This window comes from Struthio camelus, chromosome 1 (assembly GCF_040807025.1).
Source record: "Struthio camelus isolate bStrCam1 chromosome 1, bStrCam1.hap1, whole genome shotgun sequence".
NCBI classification, from domain to species: domain Eukaryota; kingdom Metazoa; phylum Chordata; class Aves; order Struthioniformes; family Struthionidae; genus Struthio; species Struthio camelus.
Window position 1 is genome coordinate 185,425,371 of NC_090942.1, and position 17,934 is coordinate 185,443,304.

Genomic DNA, 17,934 nt, shown 5'->3' on the forward strand with positions numbered 1-17,934 from the left:
TACGGAATCTGAATTACTAGCAACTTTTCAATTTTCCCATCAATAAATTTTACATCAATATTTTGCTTTGGGTAGCAGTTTCCTCAGATGAAACAGAGTAATTCTTCTGTGATAGGTTCTTAATATTTTGCTGGAAGTTTGGATCCTGGCAAAAAAATGATAAAATCTGTTAGTGCTGTAAAATAATTCTCAGCTTAGAAGTTCTGGCTTAACCATGAAATGTAAATCATAGTTGAAACTAAACCTGAGGTAATTGTTTCCTTAAAAGATTTTAAGACTAACAGGAATGTCTTTACCCCTTCTGAAAGACAACTTGCATAGTGGCCATTAAATTTGACACTTATTCTGCCAGGTATTTTTTTTTTCTTTCTCTGTTTATTCCCATACTTTTAGTAATCATGAAAGAGAATCAAGAAAAGGTATCCCCAAAGCAGACTTTCTGCCCTAGCTTCTTGAAAGATGATGCTTCAAAGATTGAGGGTGCACACAGGAAGACTAACTCCTTTATAACCTTATTTTCGTTCTCTTTGCCTTAGGAATAGAGTGCACAATTTCCAATCAGGTTAGAACCAGGCCATGTAGGTTGCTGATTCCACCTGCGTCGCTTACGTTCCTTACTGCCATCCAACCCATCAGTTATGTCTTTGTTCAAAGAGTTTTCTGACAAGCGATTTTGAAGGATGGCGGCTACTTTTCTTGCTACAGAGGCTGTAAAACCAGCTCCCTCTTTTTAGAGTGCAGAAGAGTTCCAAAGCTCCTATATCTTGGAGCCAAAGAAAAATGTAGACTGGATACTTGTGCTGGGCTTCAGGAAGGCTTGAGTTTAGGTTGTCAGCAAAGGCCAGAACAGTACCTTTGCTTCACTATAAGTGTAATTCTCATGATCCTTTTTAATTTTGTGATTTAAACATCTACACCTTTTGTTTTAAGTCTGGACCATTATCAATACAGGATCCTTCCATTTTGACTTTCAACAGCCGCAAGAGTTGCGTTTAAGGTTTTTGGAATTTAACCATCTAAACTGAGTGAGGGATCCCAATCACGGGCAAAGAAAGGGCAGCTGCCCTGAAAGAATCTTGAGGCTAGTGTCTTTTAGATCCCTGGAGGCTGAAATGGCTATGCAGATATTTCACCTTTTCTAGCTTTGGACTTGATTGCTCAAAGAAGCTGCTATGGACACCAACTCCTGTAGGATTTACTCTCCCTGTAGCCATTTCCTAGAATTGGGGAACTTTCTCCAAGATATGCAAGCTATCTTCCAATGGCATTTCTTTATGTGACATTTCATGTCAGACTGTTTTGACTGGAATTATCTGTGGTTCCAAATACATTCTATAACCATATGGGTAAAAATTCTAAAGTCAATTTTGAATTCTCTGGTGGGACTAAGATCTGCAGGGAATGCTCTTGCATTACAAATGCAGTTATTATCATAGACACATATCTTCCTACTTAGGAAACTGGACACGTTGTTGGGTCAATACGGAAGACCACGCTAAATATGAGTGTGATGGAGATGTGACCTTTTTTGAAATGTGTAACGTCTGCCATCAAACAATGTCATAATCAGCTGCTATTAGGGTCTGTTACCACTGTATATTGCATAAACAACCACATAGCATCAAATTCCACTTTAATATTGTAGTAAATTTGATGGTTCAACCTGACAGAAAGCACTACGCCTGCTACTTAGTGTAGAATCTTTAATCGTTATATCTTCTGTCATGGTTTACAGACCCTGCTGTCCAGGCCTTGATTATCTGTACCTTCATGGCCTGTGTGTTGGGACACTAAAAGTTATAGAATGAACTTGCTTTTCATTAGGAGAGGTATTGTTAGCAGTAGCAGGAAAGAAAATTAGCTGCTGCTTTTACAGCTAAGTTTATCAGATTTTCTATCTGGAATGCAGCTAGATCCCTTTCATTTCTATAAACTTTTCTCCATTTTGTTCGAGATTGTATTATTTTAGTTCAAATTCCTTAGTGACTTCTGTCCTTGACTGCTGGTATGCATTTATTTTTGCCATCTGGCTGAATTAGAGGTTTATAAAAGATTTTTCCTAAGTTAAACTCTTACTTAGTTTCCCATGAGAAAAGCTTTTCAGGCTAGTGGCATCTGCTCCATATATACCTTTTAATGAAAATAATTTTTCTGACAGCTGTTAGATCTGCTAAAAATAGAAGATTTTGATAAATTCAGGTCTAATATCAGCTCCTTTTGCTCTTGAATGATTTCCTTTTAGGAAAATACAGCCATCTAAATTCAAAGAATCTAAAGCTGCCTCTGCGATCCATTCTGATCAAGATATCAGTAAATCTGTGTTTGACAGCTTCTTCCCACCTACCTCATCCCCCAAACAAAGATAAAAATGTTTTGCATGCCCAGGTTGAACGATAACTTAAACCTTTGTATCTTGGATATTAGGTATATGCTAATTATTTATTTGGATAAGACAAGAAGAAATTGCCTCTTTCTTTTTATAGTGTAACATACCTATCTGTGACTCTCAGCGTGAAGACTGTTGGATTGTGTAGAAGACTGTTGCCTCAGGTTGATTTGTAACAGCTCTTTTACTTCCAAATTGCCAACAGTGGCTGTATTTCCTAAGATGGGTTACTTCTGGAGCACTTATAAAAAAAAAAGTCTCATTTCAGAGATCTGTGGACTGGCCTTGCTGGTGCTGCAGGTTCAACTTTGTTGAGCATAATGCTATTAATAACGGTACCAGGGATTGTCTACACTGTGGGTAAGTGCACTATCATCCACAAGGGACAAGAAGGCTACTTGTTTGTAGCTAGAAGGTAATTGATAGGTGTTGTCGCTGTGTCAGTTGTAGTACGCTCCCTTCTTCTCTATCCTGGATGCCCTTTAGGAAAATCTTGGGTTTGCAAACAATCGAGTAAGTGGACCAAATTCAGGCTGTTTATAATTCAAGCTGGGGAAATGGAGGAGCAATGAGGTGCCTTCTATATAGTGTTAGAAGGGCTGAAAAGTCATCAGCTCAATTGTTTGCATATCCACATTGATAGTAATAACGACTTTCCTCTGTCTCGTAAGTAATTTTAATTAAAAGTTGGCAATCCTTGCCTTTGTCATTTATTTGATGAATTGTATTTCAAAGGTAAAGAAAAATGCAATATTTTCACATAGCTCTAAAACATCTCAGTAAAAATTCTGTTGCATTAAGGTAGGCTGAATTCCCTTACACTAAAATCATCTGTATGGTCTTTCCAGAATGCTGGTACTCTTCACTAAGATTCCAGACATGTTGGTTACCCAATTTCAAATTGAACAGGCTATCCTTTTTCCTTCTTCAGACAGGTGATAAAAGGTCTGTCAAAGCATCAGTTCTTCCTTTCTTCAGTTTTTCCTCTATTCAGATGCCTTAATCTAAAAATAAATGTTCAGAAATTCACAATTTTTCCCTGTGCATTTTGCAGAGCTCACTTATGCTGCAGGGGTGCGAACCATCCATTTTCCAGAGAGGATACGCTTCCAATTTACTCTTGTAGTCAGGTTGGCTGTAGTTGACATTTTACTTTTTGGACAGGAACACTTGCAGATGATCTGACAGCCTAGGACTGTCGATCCTTTAAGGAAGGTATATCGTGAAATTTAGGGCAAATTTTCGCTACAAACTTCTGGTAGGATGGGATCACTTTCCATGATCAAAATTTAGTGTCAGTGTAATTTCTGAGACATGTTCTTTTACCTGGCATCCACAAAGCGGAGAGTAGAAGTATACGTTTACCAGATGGCACAGTATTGCAGGTCCCTTCTGAGTTATGTTGTATTGTTTATCAGCACAGTCTCTCTTTGCTATTGAATAAAGGGTTGAGAGAGCCTTGAGCAGATAACACCACTCAGTTGTCAATTATCATTTGGACTTATGCATGATGAGAGTGTTCCTGTGGGCTATTACTTGAATATAAAAAAAAATTGTTACCCATACACTGAGTTCTCTGGCATGTAGTCCAGTTCTTTAACTTTCTGTCTTAACTTCTCTTTTTAGTTATTCTAATTGTCTGTTTTCAGGATTCCCATATAGGTTTATTCAGACTTATGTACATGTTAGTTGAGTATAAAAAAGTATGGGACATGAACATAACCCTCTTAATATTGCACCGCTTATATTCTTAGCATCTGATGCGATAAGATGTATGAACCTGAGAGTTTTAACTTATTTGTAGACTATGTATCAAAAAAAAGGCCATATACTCCACCTATTCCCTTTTCAATTATTGACCTAGCAAACAGGTGAACAGATGGTAAGAAGCCATGCATTGTATACAATCTATGCATTTTGGAGTGTATTTTTTCTTTTTCTTTTTTTTTTTTCCTCCTTTTATCCCAGTGGCATTTCTGTTGCAATTCTGGTATGTGCTTCTGTTTCTGATTTTCCAGATAATGTATTTCTGTTTCCATCTCTAAGACTAATTTATGGTTTGACTTTATGACTGTTGCGGTTCTTCTCGTTCTGATAAAAACCTTGTGTTTTTTATGCATATGTGCTTGTTCATTTTCATGCAATATATCTCTGTGATGCAAAGTACCTGGTTATTTCAGTTTTAAGAAACTCATTTTTAGTTTGACATAACTTAAAACATGAGAATTTCTGTAGTACTTGTGGCATTTTTTGTAATCAAACTCATCATTTCAGTGCTGACAAACATTTTAATTAGATGTAGTTAACTCCACAAAACATTCATACTGAAGTCAGTTGAAGTAGATAATATATCTTGCGTATTTAAGAACAGAATTACAGCATTTAAGAATAGAAAAACTAGCCTGAAACAGATTTTGCACATTTGGAGAGCCAAATTCAGTTTTAGATACTCTTTTGAAGCTGTTTTTCTCCTGAGTCCTTCCCTCCCCCCGCAATCAATTGAAATAATGGTTTTAAAAAGTGTGGAAGAGTGTTAAATGGTTCAAATGCTATTTTACTCTTCTGGAATAAAAATAAGAGGTATCTATAGTGAGTGAAAAAATTTGTATGTTAAATGAATGTTATTCTGATAAGCTGGTGAGTAAGTTTTAAATTACCTCTTGGGAAGAAATGAAAGGTATTATTAGTTATAAATGTATAGTAGCAGTGGCAGTAGTATAGGAGAATTTGAATAATTGCAGCAGTTCAATAGTGAGATTTTATTTTCCCAAGGGCCATGCAATCAACTAAAATTAAAAATACAAGATTTAAGACTTCATATACTTGTTAAAATGCCACAACATGAAACACGCCACGGATAAAAGTTTAAAGAAAAAGAAGGAGGAAGTACAAAGTGGACGAAGAAACGTTCTAATTAAACATATAATTACTTTGGGTAGGCAAGCAGAAGTCTCTCAAGGTATTTATCAATTTCAGGATAAAATAAGTGCTTCACAGTCCACTTTTTACTTTTCAATGAGACATAGTAATATATTCCGTCACAGCAATACTAACATGTATGTCTTTTTCTAGCACTTATTCTCTGGCTCTGTTTTAAGACAGCAAAGTTAAAAAAAAATTCTTTTTCTGGAAAAACAGAAAACTTGATAATTAAAATCCTAGTTCATACGCTTCTAGAATAGGTGCAGTCCTTATATTTAAAAACATTTACTTATCTGACTGAGTGGTATTTAAAATAAAAATATTTGTGAAATTGTATGTGTGTGATTGTGTTATGTATATACCAGATACATTATAAAATAAGGGCAATATTTGTCACAAATCTTGATTCAGGTTTTTACATGAAAAAATATCTCTTTGAAGTGACTTTTTAAATCTCTTATGTCCATCTTGTAGGTGTTCAGTCTAACTGCAACTGCTTTTATAAATTGGAAAAAATCATTTAGGTTTTAGAAAATTATTGTAATGATATAGTTATAAAATACATAATTTTAGCTTTGCTAGACGTTAAAATTGTTTCAAAATTCCTAGAATTTTATTTAATGCAACAACCAAAAAAATTTTATTTGGGAAAAACCTTAAACATCTAAAGGCTAGCAGCTTGCAAAAGATGCCTAACTATCTGAGAAGTCAAGAGTCAGTAAGTGATGCATCATCTTGTGGTCCTGAGTTTGACTCCACTTAAAATCAATGGAACTGATGCTTTAATTTATTGATTCTAGTGATCTGGTATGAATGTTTCTCTCTCTTGCTTCCTGAATAGGGATAGATAATAAAAATCTGCATAATTTCAGTGGAGTTCTGTGTTTTACTTTGGGGATCAAATGCAACAGAGGAATTTATTTTGAAGTCCTTCTAAAGTTTATTATGCATGAAGATTCCTGGAGGATTGAAGGGAAACTTCTCTAAAAGTTATGTGCTGTTCCTGATATCAGGTTTCAGTTGCAACTCATATTAATAGATGGTTTGAAACCTAAAATGACATAAAAATAACCAAAATTAATAATACAATGAAGCAGTAAGATGTTGGTATTGATAAGGGATTTCAGGCTTTCAGCTTGGAACTCTTTGTACTACTGAATTATTTGTGAAAATTCAAAAACTAATGCTTTTCTGACTTGTTTATGGAATGATCGTGTATCTACAATGACCTTATAACTAAGATAGCATAGTGTCTGTAGTCCTATTTAGCAGCATTCCTGTAATTGAAGCAAAGGACATTGCATTCAAAACCTAATTTTTCTTCTGTGCACGCAGTACCATACCTTTAGGTACTAATTCATGAAAGCTATTTCTTTAAGTAGAGTTTTAATTAGTAACTTGAATATAGAGCACTTTTGAATGATACTTGATAGGTGTAAAAGTACTAAGTTCATTTAAGATGTTTTTTCGATATTCCCATTTCTCTTTCATTGTGGTGTGCACTGTTTAAATTCAAATCCCATTATTTTTGCTTACATGTTCTTCTGTAATAAATGTACCACGCTATTGGATCCTATTTATTGTGTGATGAATACAGCATATCTGCCTACACTTGATACTGAGCTAACACCCAAAACGTTCACATTTTGATGGTTTTACTGTGGGCCAGGCTGGAAGCTAGTCTGTGGGCTAAAGCTCAGTAGTATTTGAAGTGTCCTGTGTGCCCTTAGAGTTGCTTTTTCAATTTAGTTTCATCTGAAAGAAATCCTATTTGCATGCTGTGCTCTGTAATGCAAACCAAAGTATGGTTAGTGGAAATGATTGTATATTTTACTTCAAGATTTCTTGTCTGAACTGAAACGTAGATTACTTCGACAGGACCATTGCCAGGTGGTTGCTTTACCAGGCAGGCCTTGTAGAAGTGGCTTTAGTAGCATAAGTTGTTACTCCACTTCCTGATCTTATTTTTTTACTATTATCGTGGTAAAATCAGTGGAATGGACTGTAAGACTGTTCCTCTTCTGTTTCTATGTCAAATCATTTGGATTAAACAGCCTTCACTATCAATTTAAGATAACCTGTTTGACTTCACACTGAAATGGATGCAGAGTGTTACCATTATCCGTTTCACTGAGTCAACTGTGGGACGATCAGCAGCAAACTGCTTGTGAATCTTGCATTGTCACAGCTATTTTTCCATTGTTAGGCTAGGTACAGGTTGAGAACTATTCCATGAAACCTTGGAGGTTGCTGTAGTTTGAAGGGGGTTGTTGCTAATTTCAACGTGAACTTTTAAGGCAACTCTGTATGAAACCTATGCATTTGTAGGAAAAGTGCCAATATCATTCCTTCCCTTCCTGCACTGAGAAGCACTGATAGCAGCAAACCATTATATATATGTATATATTTAATGCGATGCTGACTCTGTAGGCTTTATGATCTCAGGAATAGTCAAGGTGCTATTTCCTTGGAACTTACCTTGAAGGGAGAAAGACTATGGGGAAGAAGAACTTAAAGAATTAATTAGATTGGTGAGAAAATGCTGATAGGAAAAGTGGGGAAAGAAGCTCAAGGAACTGCTTGGAGGAGTGTGTCTTGGGTACAAACAGAATCACAAAGTGGAGGAAAAGCTGTGATTTCCAGGAAACAAGAGTGCATAAAATGCCTGGTAGGGAGAAAAGGGGCAAGAATGGAAAATGGGAGTCTTCTGGCATTGTATGTGATACCATACCTAAGATGTGAAGATTCCTGTGATAGAGTTGGGTGGCTGAGTAGAACATTGGAAGCTTGTGAGGTGGAGGCATTTAACTTTATTGAATGCATTCTAGGTTCCTTGATTTAAAGAAGTAACAACATTTACAATCTTGTAGTCTGGATATGGGAAGTAATACGCAAAACGTCTTTGGAGTGGGAACTCATTGGCCTAGGTCACGTAGGAAGATTAAAACTCCAGTTGAAAGTCCTTGACTGATAAAGCATAAAGAAAGCTGAGTCTTGTGCATGTAATCTACAGAAGCTGCTGTTTTCTTAGGAGCATTCTGTTTTATCTAACAAAATATAGATTGGCATATATAAACATATACTGGCATATATAAACACATGCTATCATAAGTGTTTCATAGCTGAGATTATTCTTCAAACCTATATTTTCCTGCAAGTTTATAGTAAAATCTTATTGCAATCAGCTTTAAAATATTTGTAGCAGAAAATGAGATTTGCCTTGTTTTGGTACATTCTGAGCTGTACAAGATTTGCAAACTGCTTTTATTACTTTGCAACTACTGGGTCATAAACTTAGATTAGTTTTATAGGGTTTGGTATATGAGTTGACAGATGTGATATATGATGACACTTTATCTTTTATTGCTTACACATACTAGTTGTTGGGAAAGGACGGGAAGATGGAGGCAGTTCTTATTAACCACAAGATGAGATTTCAGTTGCTTACCCAAGTGTCTCTCATTCATTCGTTCATTTGCTATCAGTTATAGCAGATATATTGCTTCTTCAAGCCTGTCACACCAATAAATCATCTCAGATTGTATGCGTTTGTACAGTGCCAAAGTGTAGCATGAATTTTAAAGGAAATCTCCTATTTTCTTTTCAATCAGATGAGCAATGTGAAGAGACTACGGCCACGGCTCAGTGCTATTCTTTTTAAGCTTCAGTTTGAGGAGCAGGTGAACAACATCAAACCTGACATCATGGCTGTCAGTGCTGCCTGTGAAGAGATAAAGAAGAGTAAAAGCTTCAGCAAGCTGCTGGAACTAGTATTGTTAATGGGAAACTACATGAATGCAGGTTCTCGGAATGCACAGACCTTTGGATACAACCTCAGCTCCCTGTGTAAAGTGAGTTTTAAAATGTCCATGTTGAGTTCTCGTATTACATTCACTCTTTCATTTGTTTTTATTACACACCTAAATACTTTGTTTTGATATCTTCCTTTCAGTTTTGTCATTATTATTAACAGTAGTTGATGGCTTGAACAAAACAGAGCTACATACAGTCACTTTGAGAATGGCTGGCATATAATCTTTTAGAAGTTTCTATACTGAGGAAATAATACAAAGCCAAATTAAATAAGGTTATAGAAGGACCATATCAGTGTTGTTATAATAGAATTACAGTCTTAAATGTCTGAACATTTTTAAGACTATCACATTTTAATCTATTTTTATACAGTTATGTTGTCTCTTGTACATAAAACTTCTTAACTCTTCTATGTTCTAGCTCATCTCATCAGTTCCCTATGTTTCCTTTAATTTTCCTTGTGTAAAAGCTGAAGGATGACAGATTAAGGTATATGTAACAAGATAGCCATCCTTTCCTGAGTTTCAGCTTGTAATCAAATCTAAGCTTAATCACCTTCCCCTTTTTTACTGTTTTTATTTTTGTTTTCCTGTACCCACTGAGAGGTCATTGCAAACTGTGCACAGACAATGCACATGTGTTTAATAACTATTATGGGAAATAAATTATTTTGAAGTTAAGGTGTATTCTTTTGTGTTTTCATAGCTTCCTTATCTTTTTACACAATGAAGAAAATGTAATACTTTTATGTTAGTTCCTACATTGTTCAAAATAATCAGCCTTAGTCTACCATGGTCCGGAAAAGTTCTATCACTACAGTTCTCCAGTGTTGAATATGATACCTATTTCCTTTGTATATTTAAGTTGCAATTTACTTTAGAATAGGCATGGTATATAAGTATTTAAGCATGCAGCAGCCACCTAGAGGAATACATTGTAGATGAAATCATTGAATTAAATGTACAATTTGTTGAGAAACAAACAGAATTTGGAAGGTAGGAATTAAAGGTTCTCTATCTGCTAGGAGTACTTTTATAATATGTTTTTACCAGAATTTGGCCTAGATCCGATTATATCCTCTGCGTTTTTAATGCGTAAGATAACGAAATGAAAGTATACTTATGGAATCAATAAGTGATGTAAAGTTAATTGTGTTATAGACACTATGGAGAGCAGGATCAAAATGGTCTTGGATAAATAATCTGAGATCTAGAAGATGAAAATCTTGATGACTTTCACAAAATACTAAACTTAGGGATCTGATGTGCGCAAATAAAAAAAATAAGGAATGAGTGGCTAGGCAGAATTCCAGAAAAGGTATTTTAAGTCCTGGCTGACTGTGTATAGTGCACTGGCATTAAAAGCATTTGATAAACTAGGATCTCATAGATGTTTAAGTTTGCAGACTTGCAAGCTTTTTGGAGTTACAGGATTCAACAATAAATTCTATTGCAAAAGAGCCAAATTTTCCTATTGTATTTTAGAAGGCCTTCTATGTAATATAAAGATAGTTATTATTCCTATTTACTTGGTACTAGTAGGGCCTTAAGTGAGATCTTGTCAGCAGCACTGCAGAAAATGTATAGACTGACTGACAAGAACCTGGAGTGTAAAAACATTTCTAAACTTGTATTTAAAAGTTTAAAAATCCTATATTTTGACAGACTTTAATTAGAAATTGTTTGGCATATATGATGCTACATTTGATCAGGTTGGTGAAGTAGATAAAAGAGTGTTAAGGACATAAAGGTAATCTGATCTCTATGCTCATAATGCTTGGTACAGTGTAATTCTGACATTGTATAATGCCATATGATTAGAAGTGTTAATACTGGTTTACTCCTTTCAGGACTGAATTAACTGTGCATAAACATGCATCATAGTACTCAATATAATTAATTTGCATAAGAAATCTTCCAATAAAAAATAAAGTTCAAATGACAAAGCATTTCATGTATATCGTCTCAGTTTGACAGTTCATAAATGTCAGACCATGCTGCTTCATTTTTTTTTTCTTTTTTGAGTGAAGATAATGCCACCTTGATAACAGTGAAGATGTGTATTGACTTTAGTAAAGGAAGACCGACTATTATAGGCTTTGGAGGCAGAGCAAAAGCTATGGCTGTAGATAATCTGTCTCTTGCACTGCGTATCCCAGGTCAAGTGTAACCTGCAATCAAAAACTTGTCCTTTTGAGAGCTGACAGTTTTTTTCAGGGAGAGAATCACTGGGAGTTTGCATTTGTCATCCTTCTGCTGCACTGAATTCATATTATCAGCATCAGCTGAGAATGATGGATTTTATTATCATCCCAAAGAAATACCAAAAAAAGACCCAGATATTCAGTCTTTAATTCCTACCTTCCGAATTCTGTTTGTTTCTCAACAAATTGTACATTTAATTCAATGATTTCATCTACACTGTATTTCTCTAGGTGGCTGCTGCATGCTTTAAATACTTATATACGATACCTATTCTAAAGTAAGTTGCAACATAAGCAACTGTTTTCTTCTGTGGCTGGATTCACTCCAGTTTGTCTGTATTGAACTGAGGTGCCCAGAAATGGACATAGCACTGCAGATGTTGTCTTACCACCATCTGAAGGTGAAGTAGAGGTGAAGGATTCCCTCTCTTGACCTTCTGTGAATGTTCTTCCTAATGCAACACAGGATGTTGCTGGCTTTCTTTGCTTCAGAGGTGCATTACTGGCTCCTGGTTCATTTGTTTTCTGCCAGGACCTCCAGGTCTTTCTCTGCAAATCTGCTCTGGAAAGCAGAGCCCCCAGCCTGTGCTGGTGCAGGTGATTATTCCTCCCCAGGTGCAGGGCACTGCATTTTCCATTGTTTGGCTCCATGAGATTCCTATCTGCCTATTTATTTCTCCAGCTTGTCAAGGTCCCTCTGAGTGGTGACACAACCATTTGTTGTATCAACCACTCCTCCTAGTTTTCAGTCATCTGCGAATTTGGTGAGGGTGCAGTCTGTCCCATTTCCCAATAATTAATGAAGATGTGAAACCATGTTAGCCCCAGTATCAACCCAGAGGTACAACACTAGTGACTGACCTCCACCTGGACTTTGCTACTAGCCCAGCATTTCAGCCAAATTCCGTTCCAGCTCACTGACAACTTATCTTGGCAATACTTCATTAGTTGGTCTATGAGGATGTTGTGGAAGACAGTCTCAAAAGCCTTGCTAAAGTCAAGATAAAGAGCATCCACTGCTTTTCTCTTGTCCATTGCACCAGCCTTCTCATGATAGAACGCTAACAGGTTTGTCAAGCATGATTCTCCTTTTATAAGTCCTGCTGACTACTCCAATCACCTTCTTGTCCTTAATATGTTCGTAAATGATTTCTGGGATATTTTTCTCCATCACCTGCCCAGGAATCAAGGAGAAACTGACCAGCCTGCAGTTCTCCAGATCTTCCTCCTTGGCCTTCTTGAAGATAGGAGTGACATTTGCTTTCTTCCAGTCCTCAGGAACCTCTCCTAATCACCATGGCCTTTCAAAGATAATTGAGAGTGGCCTTGCACTGGTGTTTGCCAGCTCCCTCAGCACTTATGGGTGCATCCCATCGGGTTCCACGGACTTGTGTATGTCTGATTTAAGTGTTCCCAACCTGATTGTCCTCTGCTGAGGGTAAGTCTTCCTTGCTCTAGACTTTCCCATGGGTCTCAGGTTCTTGGGATTCCAAAAGGCTGGTCTTACCAGTAAAGACAAAGGCAAAGAAGGCATCAAGTACCTCAGCCTTTTCTGTGTCCTGCGTCACCAGGCCCCATTCCTATTCAGCAGCAGGCCTAAATTGTCCATAGTCTTTCCTTTTCTTCTGTTACATCAGTAGAGGTCGGTCTTCTTATCTTTCACATCCCTTACTAGATTCCACTCCAGGTAGGCTTTGGCTTTCCTAACTCCATTGTTACATGCTCAGATAGCATCTCTATGTTCCTCCTGGGGCACCCGTCCCTGCTTGTACCTCTTTTATTCTTCCTTTTTATGCTTGAGTTCTGTCAGGAGCTCTTTGCTCATCCAAGTAGGCCTCCTGTGCCTTTGCTTGATTTCTTACTCATCCAGACAGACCGTTCTTGAGCTTGGAGGAGGCGATGCTTGAAAATTAACCAGCTTTCCTGGACCCCTCTTCTCTCCAGGGCTTTCTCCTGTGGGTTTCTTCTGAGCAGAGGCCAAAGTCTGCCTTCCTGAAGTCCAGGGTTGTGATCCCACTCTTTGTCTTGTTCTCTCTTCTTGGGATCTGAAATTCCACTTTTTTCATGGTCACTGAAACCAAGGCTGCCCCCAACCTTTACATCCGGAGTGACATCTTTCTTGTTTATAGCTATCGGATCCAGTAGAGCATCTCTCTTCATCATCTCCTCGATTACATGTGTCAGGAAGTTATCACCAGTGCACTCCAGAAACCTGGATAGCTTGTGCCCTGCTATGTTGCTCTTCCAGCAGGTATCAGGGTGGGACCGTAAGGTCCTTTGCGAGGACCAGGGCTTGCAAACATGAGGCTTTTTCCAGTTGTCTGAAGGAGGTCTCATCTACTACTACTTCATGATCAGGTAATCTGTAGCAGATGCCCACATTGGTCTGTCCTTTATTCCTGATTGTATAAATACCACGTTTGAAGAAGAGAAAGGAGTGCCTTCATGTATCTAGATTAAGAATTTTAGTTTAGAGATGTCTACATGTCTATATCTCCTCCTCCCATGTGTTTAGATACTATATCATCAATTATCCCTTGTAAGAGGGATAATATAAGTGCAATAAGTTAAATTAAACAGCCTTTAGAATTGTGCAAGTCATTCTGGAGAACGGATGTGGAGATACCACCTCTGAGAAGCTCAGGTCTTTCAGAACGTATAAGCGTACCTGAACCAAATAAATACTATGGAAATGGAACTTTATACTAGAATCTTTAAATGATTTTATTTAGAGATGGTCTACAGGAAAGTATATGCTAATCAACTAGTTAGTCATATGAAGATGGTTAAGCAATGCAATAGAGTATAATCTCAATATTTATAATATGAAATTATAATCTCTCTTATTGAAGATTTCAAAGAAAAAATTTAGACTTCTCCATCGAGATTTCTCTATTCTTTATTGACTGGCATCTAATAAGCTAAACTAAAATGTTTCTTGTAGTAAGGACAGTCATAACACTTTGTCATGTGGATTTTTTTAACATTTAATAAATATTGAGCTCGCACTACAGTCTTAGTAGAGTTCAATTTAAAAACTCAATCAACCTTGAGCTAGTAATCCATTAAAGATAGTCTTAATTGTTTCCAGTGGTCATAGTGCTAGTGGTTAAAGAATATAGTGGCATGGAATAATGTTGAAGATGGGAATTGTTTCGTTCTTCCCCAAGAGATCTTGGCTGTGGATTTCTTCTAAGTAAATTAAACTACCTCTTGTACTGAGTTCATGTGAATTCCCTGTAGAAGTTTAAAATAGAACGTAGGCTATATTTTCATCAATAAGTATATATTCTTTCACATATAATTGGTGTGAATGTGCCTATATTCCCTCAAACTATTTGAAATAAAACTTTAGAAGGATACCAGATATTTAAATCTCATTCTGAATAAAGATGATAGTGACATCATTGTACAGAGGATGAATTATTAAAATATAGAGCATGTCTGCTGTTGTTGTAGATGAATACTTATTCTTTACACATTCAAAGTCAACTGAAAGCTAGTTAGTTCCTTCTAGTAATGTAATGCTAAGCACAAACTATGATATTTTTTCTTTTAAGAGCCTTAACTAAGAAAGCTGCCATCAACTTGCTTGAAAACATGCGGTCATACCCTTATCTAATGGACTCATCATTCATTAAATTATAGATATCTTATTAACCATCATCATGATGGCCTTCTCAGATTTGTAACTACTTTGGTGTCATATTTTACAAGGGCAACTTCTTTTCAAGGGAGTGAGTAAGTGAGGAGATTAGTGTCTTCGTTTCCAATGCTTTTAACTCAGGTACTGCACTGGGTTTTTTCTTTTCTCCCTCCCCCCTGCCCCATAGTCATCTATGCCTTGACTAGTCGTGGTGTTAGTTTTAAGGTAACTCTGTAAACCAGGGGAATTTGTCAACTACTGCTGCGTGTAGTTGTCTTTCTGGTGAACAAAGTAGGAAAGTGTGCTAAAGAGTATAGCTCTTCTGGATAGATTCTTATATAGTATGAATTTCACGGCACGAGTCACTAATTTCTAATTCACCTCATCCAATTGTGGCCTCAATTTAGGAAGTCCGTGAGCGCCAAGCCTTCGCTGATTATGAAATAGTGTCTTACACAAATCACTTTGTCTGGAAACAAGGAGGTAAAACTTTGTATGCATAAGCTTTGGGATTTTCTTTACTTCGTATAGTGTTTGGACTAATGCAGAATCTTCTCTGTTCTGAGAATAATAAACTTCTTCACCTATTAAAAATGTTAGTATTAAAACAGGAAAAAAAAATCACACAAACTGCGACTCTCTCAAGGCCTAAAACTAGAAAGCTGCAAATTGCAGATTGGCTTCACAGCAGTTTTCAGTAGGGTTCTACAGAATTTACAAAAGTTGCATTGGCTTCTGCCTTTCAAAGATGTTGATTTCTGTAATATTTGTAGAATAGGTGATATATCTGCTATTCTTCATTGGTGACCAACTGTGCTTAGGGAACTATATGAATTTGTTCATACTTTGCCCTTTGCATACTTCTGCACTTTGCACTTTCCTTCCTGCACCATGCAGAATTGAACTGTAAGTTGTTCTGCATCAGAGGACATACCTGCATATTCTCAGAAAAGAGATACGATATCAATGTGCTAATACCATATCATTTATTAAATGCCAACATATTAAAATATATATGCATGTTTATAACCTTGATTGGTTTTTAAAACCTAACTTTTTAAAATTGTATATTTTAAGAGAAGCGTCACAGTTGAAATTTTGTATGATGCTCCAATAATTGAGACATTTATCACAGAGGCCTAGTACAGTATACGTCATTTGTTTTATAACACTGCACACTGTAAAGACCCTAGAATACTTCTTATTTTTGATATATATAAATTCCATTTTCTGCTGTCTCACATTATTAATCTATTTGTCTAAAGGAAAAAAAAGATATATTCTGGAAGAGCATATGTCATCATATTAACAAATATAGTATCATCTTGATCTTTGAAAATAATATCTGAATTTTTGTAGTGAAATATGGAATATCAACTTCAGTGCTAATTTCCTATACAAAATGCTCCATTTGAATTTGAGAATAAGGGAAGAGCAAAGAATATACTCTTATCTGATTCTTACATCACTAAAGTACCTTTTATGTGATCTTTGAGGATACTGGGAAGTACAAGTGCAGACAAATTATCTTATTAAAAATTGGCAACCTTAGGAATTGTATTGTAATGTAAGAATTATGTATGTGCATGAATATTTAGGTTGAGATTGACCCTGCTTTCACTTTCTCATTCAGAAGTAATCACCGGATACCCCGGGGTTGATGTGAACCTTTTTTTTTTTTTTTTCCTGAAAGAAAGAACTTTTTCTTCCTTCCTTTCTTTCTGCCTCTTGGCTGTAGTTAGCCTCCTACTGTTTTACATTGCCAATCAGTTATGTTTTTCATGGTAACTAAATTAAGAAACAATCTTGAAACTGAAACTAGCTAACATAAATTTTCTATTTATTTAGTGCTAATTATAATATTTTACTAACTTTTTTTTACAAGATACTCAAATATACTGTGTGCGATCTGGCAACCCTTTAATACATACACACACTTCATGTTTGTCAGTGTAAATGTAATTTTTTTTCTGGAAATTCTTATATAGAAATAGATTTGAAAAGATAGTAGAGAAGCACTTTCCTATGAGATGTTATTTCCAAATGACAAATAATATCATGTTCTATTTCTAAAAATATTTCTCCTTTTGAGGGTTTTAAAAACTAGCCCAAACAGGGAAAGCTACAACAGAAACATAATGGAATGTTTGCTTATTGTCATTGCTAATCTTTTTATACAAATAGATACGAGTTTTAAAATTGTGGAACTTCAAATCATGTTCATTGTATATAGGGTTCAGACAGAAAAGTTTACAGTTAAGAGTGCTGGAACACAAACGCTATTAAACAATGAAGTCTGTACTGTAACAGATACTGAATAACAAACATTTGCTGTATTGAGAACGGATGGCTGCTAGCACTTCTGCAGGCTGGGGTTGTTGCTGCTGCTGTATGTGTTGTTAGGGTAGAATTCCTTTCACATGGAGTGAAATCATGTCATGGTGTGGATTGGTGTGTCATGTATTGTTAAATGTTGCCGATTTAGTTCTGATAATTGTCACTTTCAAAAATCTAACTCACGGTTTTGCTAACAAAACTTCTATATTGTTTAAATAGTTAAACTTACAAAGAAAAATATGTACTGTGTGGAAACTCAAACATTGCATAGAATGAAAGCATAAATATTTAATGTGATTCTTGTAAGGATTTTTAACAAGGGGAAAAATGAAACAGCCAACTACTTTGGATTTTATTCAAGATCTGTACCAGTTCATCAGTTCATTCTTACCTTTCTTGTATTCACAATTAATAGTTTATATTAATTATGAAAATATTTAGACACAATCTTACTCTCAATGTTTTAACTTTTTTTTTTTCTTCCCCCTAGCTGAAAGACACAAAGTCAGCAGATCAAAAAACAACGTTGCTCCATTTTCTTGTAGAAGTATGTGAAGAAAGGTATCAGGATGTCCTAAATTTTGTTGAGGATTTTCGGCATTTAGATAAAGCTAGTAAAGGTTTGTA

At 36.0% G+C, this 17,934-nt stretch overlaps 1 protein-coding gene across 2 annotated transcripts in view; it reads left to right on the forward strand.

Moving 5' to 3' along the window:
* Nucleotides 1-17,934, forward strand: part of DIAPH3 (diaphanous related formin 3) — a 252,444-nt gene that overhangs the window by 122,595 nt on the left and 111,915 nt on the right. For both annotated transcript variants that reach the window (XM_068929688.1, XM_068929689.1), the window contains 2 exons: nucleotides 8,920-9,159; nucleotides 17,798-17,927. In XM_068929688.1, coding sequence (XP_068785789.1) covers nucleotides 8,920-9,159; nucleotides 17,798-17,927 — 370 coding nt within the window. The remainder of the gene's footprint in view (nucleotides 1-8,919; nucleotides 9,160-17,797; nucleotides 17,928-17,934) is intronic.